The sequence below is a fragment of the Argentina anserina genome, chromosome 3, assembly GCF_933775445.1.
Source record: "Argentina anserina chromosome 3, drPotAnse1.1, whole genome shotgun sequence".
NCBI lineage: Eukaryota > Viridiplantae > Streptophyta > Magnoliopsida > Rosales > Rosaceae > Argentina > Argentina anserina.
The window spans coordinates 24,595,581-24,600,658 of NC_065874.1; the positions used below are offsets into that span (position 1 = coordinate 24,595,581).

The 5,078-nt window shown below is 34.8% G+C and overlaps 1 protein-coding gene across 1 annotated transcript; it reads left to right on the forward strand.

Moving 5' to 3' along the window:
* The first annotated feature begins 3,136 nt into the window (after window positions 1–3,136).
* Window positions 3,137–4,840, forward strand: LOC126786211 (protein RGF1 INDUCIBLE TRANSCRIPTION FACTOR 1). The gene is made up of 4 exons (XM_050511970.1): window positions 3,137–3,223; window positions 3,426–3,611; window positions 3,714–3,932; window positions 4,498–4,840. Exons 1-4 carry the CDS (start codon window positions 3,185–3,187, stop codon window positions 4,762–4,764), a joined length of 711 nt encoding a protein of 236 aa, XP_050367927.1. The 5' UTR covers window positions 3,137–3,184; the 3' UTR covers window positions 4,765–4,840.
* Window positions 4,841–5,078: the final 238 nt, after the last annotated feature.

Here is a 5,078-nt window from a genome sequence, read left to right on the forward strand (position 1 = left end):
CTCTCCCCAAGTCAATAGCTAGTGATGTTTTTGCTCAATTTGTTGAGAGACATGCAATCTAGATAGGTCTCTCGATCACATAAAGAGAAAAGAAGAATTAATCCTGGATTGAGTAGTTGCAGTTGCAGTTGCATGTACAACTGGGAAAACAGAGTGACCAAACCAAGAAAATCAAACCAAGCTAGAGAAAAAACAAAAGCTCTTCCAGCGAGAGGAAGGGATCAACGTCAAGGTCCTATGAATCGAAATCGATCCGTATGACATTATGACTATATGTAGTTATGTACTAAAGTTTATTCAAGTCATGCTCGAGGATTTCAACTAATCTCTCATGGGATTGATAACATTGAAAAGGTGAATGAATCTTACCGCTGAGAATATATACATGCATGATTTTAAGTTGCTAAATGTAAGACGATTAAATGTCTAACTACATAATCGGATTTACCTCACAGTTTCTTAAAAATTAAAATCTGTCTCATAAAACAACACTTTGTGTGATGAATAACATAAATTTAGAAAACCATTTATCGTCGGTGGTCTTCGTTGAAAAAGAGACATTTGGAGAGGAGTTCTCACTATTTTGGATCAAACACATGAACTCGTTAAAATTTGGAGCGATCAATGACGTCGTTTCCAAACTATCTATCTCTTTAAATAGCACTCAGAATTTGTCTAGCCAAATGGTGCACTAGCTATATATTTCATACTATAGAAAATTACCGTAATATACTAAGTCTTCATCAGCAAACGATGGTACGTTCAGGCTGTTTTTAGTTTTTCGCATGGGCGGGAAGATCAACAATGACCAATCAGAGACGAATTTATTTCTAGAGAAAACAAAACGCTTTCAAATTACAATACAAGTTTCTCCCTCCATTGTGTTTATTATCCTTCCTTTTGTTAGATAATGCAGATGAGTACTTAGAAACTTAATTAGCATTAATAGAGAACATAAAATTATTTTAGGAGTAATATTGTGTTTATCAGCTTATTTAGAGAGACAGGGAGGATTAGTTCAAGCTCTAAAAAGGCAGCTGGCTCAAAATGAGTAAGAAATTAAGTTGGTCGTTCTCACTACGCAACGAAGACTAGGGCTGTTAATCGGTCCCGGTTCCGTCTAACCGAACCATTTAAGGGTGATTCGGTTCTGTTCCTCCACAAAAATTTGGATAGACGGTTCAGTTCGAAGAGTCAAAATACATAAGAACCGTTGGATATTAAATGTAATTCGAATTGAAAAAAAAGACCCCCCACTCAGATCCAACAGATCCCATACCTAGAACTTAGAACACCCAACTTTCCCAGTCTCAAATCCGAGGTTATTTGCTTCACGATTCTACTCTTAACGTTCGCATACTAGAGAACGCAATCTTGCATCATCAACCATCTCGATCTGCTCATGCTAGAGAATACAAATGATCAATATTGGATCGATCTTGTGAGTTAAAGGAGGTTATTTTTGCAATCCATCTTTCATCAATTCTACGTGCAGACGGAACTAGGATTTCTATGTGGGGGTCTGTGCTTGACAATGGGAAACTAAGTTCAAATTTATTTGAGTTAGCTATATGATACCGTATATGAACTCTAAACCCTAGTTCATATGTATTGCCATTTTTCCATTGACAAGCTTACTAAACTCAATGTATGCAATAGAGATCAAAGAAGCTGATGCATAAAATTGGCATAAAATTTCTTACAGTCTAAAAAATCAAAATTATTAATTTTTTTTGGCATCTATTTAATCCTTTTAATAATTCTAATAACTCATTAAAGAAAAAATGATAGATTTCAAACGAATTCTTAACATGCACGTAATAGTTTGTTTGGTTGCGTATATATAATTTGGAAAATATTTTAGCGCCACAATATGGTGCCACATTCAATGTCATAATTTTATGTTGTATGCTACGTTAGAAATTAAAATAATCCTAAAATGTTAATTTTTAATGAAAAAACAATTATATTTTTTTTCAATCCAACGACTATATTACATCATGATAATGCTCAAAATGTAATAAAACAATTTGATATCTACTAAACTATTATATATATATATATATCTCTGTGTGAGCGAAAATTTTCAAAATAAAATTATTTCATCCTAAATAATTATTTCAGAGATTTTTCATATTTTTGTAAATTAACTAATAATTTGATAGCGAATATATGGTAACTGTAGTTTTTAATTATAGTCATTAATATAATTCATAAATATAAAAAAAATTTGAAAAGTCATGTGTTAAATTTGAAAATTTTCTTGGCATATTTAGTTACCGAAAGATAGAAAATTTCTTTTTATTACCATATCGTAACATACATTATTAATTAAGATTAGAGTATACATGTAAAAAAAATAACATTTTCCCATAAAGTCTACTAAATTGTAATAAGCGTATAATCTTGTTGTCGTCAGTTGTAAAGTAACTTTTTTATTCTAATTGGATTAATATCAATATAATTGTTTTTTCATTTAAATATGACAATTTGTAATTATTTTAATCGCTGATTTGACAAGTTGATGTGACATGTCACATAGAATTATGGTGCGAAGTCTGCTCAAATTATCTTCATGTACGCATCTATAAATAGTTATTTAAAAAATGTTTTAATTTGAACAATTTTCTTAGACGTAACCATGATAGTCCTCTTTTGATTACACATTAGATTTGGGCCATTTAGCTACAATAAAACGAAATTTCTACAACAAGAGAAATTCTTCATTCTCCAGCATCACATATATAATTAGAGATGAGAAGCAGATAACGCACTTAAATTGAAAATTTGCACGTGGAATACATTTATACATGGTATAAATGTTGTAATTTCCACTTCATTTTCCATTGGGAGGAAGAAGCAGCCTCTTAATTCCCCGCCCAAAAACGCTACCTTTTCAGATGCCAACTCTGTGCCTCGCCAAAGAGACGCAACGCAACACCAAGAATCGAATCACAAGTGATTTGATTGATTATATCTATTTCATAACCTCCCCAAACCCAGAGACATAGCCACACCTTTTCTCTCCTTAAGTTATCCAACGCCTCAGAGAAACCATACTATCTGATCGAGCCGTCGGTTTGCAGCACTCATTCACCCTCCTCTTGTCACTTTGTGTGTGAACTATGGTGGTGGTGGTCATGAGATTCATGACTCCTCCAAAACATTAAACAAGAGAAAGCTAATGCGTCTATCACACACACCGCATTTAACTATACAAATGGTATGTTCTGTAATTTGTCGTTGTTTTCCTCTTTTTCTTGCACACAAATCATTCTCTTCTGTTTTGGTTCCTGATAACTATTATGTTACTCTTTCAACTTCTTTAATTCCAACCCCCCTCTCTTCTAATTTCTGAAACGTTATTGGCAATGCTGTGTGTGTAAACCATCTAGAGTTTCTTTCTAACTCTTCTGGGTTAACAGGAGGAGGAGATGTTGGTGCCTTCATGGCTTGAGTCATTACTATCCACAACTTTCTTCTCCATTTGTCCAGCACACAGAGATGCCCCGAGAAGTGAATGCAACATGTACTGCCTGGATTGCCGCAACGCAGGTGAGTTTTGCTTTTACTGCAGATCATCAAGGCACAAAGATCACCAAGTAATTCAGGTGGGTGGATGTAATGTAATGTAATGTAATTCATTGTCATTGAAAAGGGACTTTTTTTCTGTTTCATTTTCTCATTTGAGTCTGTAACTTCTGGCAATGCAGATCAGACGGTCGTCGTATCACGATGTTGTTAGGGTGAATGAAATTCAGAAGGTTTTGGATATCACTGGAGTTCAGACGTACGTGATCAACAGTGCGAGAGTGCTGTTCTTGAATGAGAGGCCTCAGCCCAGAACAGCTGTTAAAGGGAGCTCACATATTTGTGAAGTATGTGGGAGAAGTCTGTTGGATCCTTTTCGGTTTTGTTCATTGGGATGCAAGGTTAGCTAGCTCCAACAATCAACTCTTTCTTGTCCCATTTTAAGTTTTTTCTGGTCGAATTAATGTTAGTTCCACTACATTATTTCTCTCGCCTGTCATTCATATATAGAAATCATGGGGGCCAAAATTGTGCATAGAACCCTAATGTAATTGGAGTTTTCATATATTTGCTCATGCATATAATGTTTCCAAAGTCAGGTTCGTCTCAGATCGCATTTTGGCAATCCAGACCAAACATATACTAAGAATAGTTTGATGTATCAGAAGAGTCTTCAACCATTAGCAATTGCTCTTGCATTACAGTAAACCATAACTGTTTTTCTTGTGTTTCAAAATTGGATTTTCATCAATTCTCCAATGCAATTGCTATTGTCATGGGAAAGGTGTGCCTCTCGATTTGGCAATTTATACAATGAGTTCTAAGACTTAATATGAGAGTTTGACAATATTACGTACATTTGAATTTGATAACTGTGATGTGCAATAATGTCATTCGATAATGGCTAATTTCTGCAGTGGCTTTATTTACAATCCAGTGATGTTAATTTCTTGCGTTGAACACTAGCTTGTAGGTCTAAAGCAGAATGGGGATGCCAGCTTTATCTTCAGCGCAAAGAATGGTGAAGAGAATGAGGAGGGAATAAGGGAAGGGATAGCAATAAGGTTGCCGGCAAAGGAGGGAGATCATCTAGGAAAATTTCGTAGTGAAGCAAGAATGCAACATCATCAGCAACCAGAACAAGACATGTACCAATGCACTCCTCCTCCACCCCAATATTCAAGATCAAGAAGAAGAAAGGGCATTCCTCATCGGGCACCTTTGGGGCCCTAAAAGTACTAGTGTTAAACTACTAATCATCATGATCCCTATATCAATTTATCTTTCTAGAATTTGGTCTTAGCCAACTCATTTCTCTCAACGCCCATGTGAATTTTATGTGTTCTTTACTGTAATAACCCTAAATTTTAAACAATGTTAGTTTGATTTGGAATTCTATAAAATTTCGAATTTTATTAGAATGAACGTATTTGGTTGCGACGTTAGTAAACGAGAAACGGAAACGTTCTCGGAACGTTTAAATTGAAAAACGTTACATTTCCGTAACGTTTATATCGACTTTTATTCCGTCGATCGGTTGCGAAAAC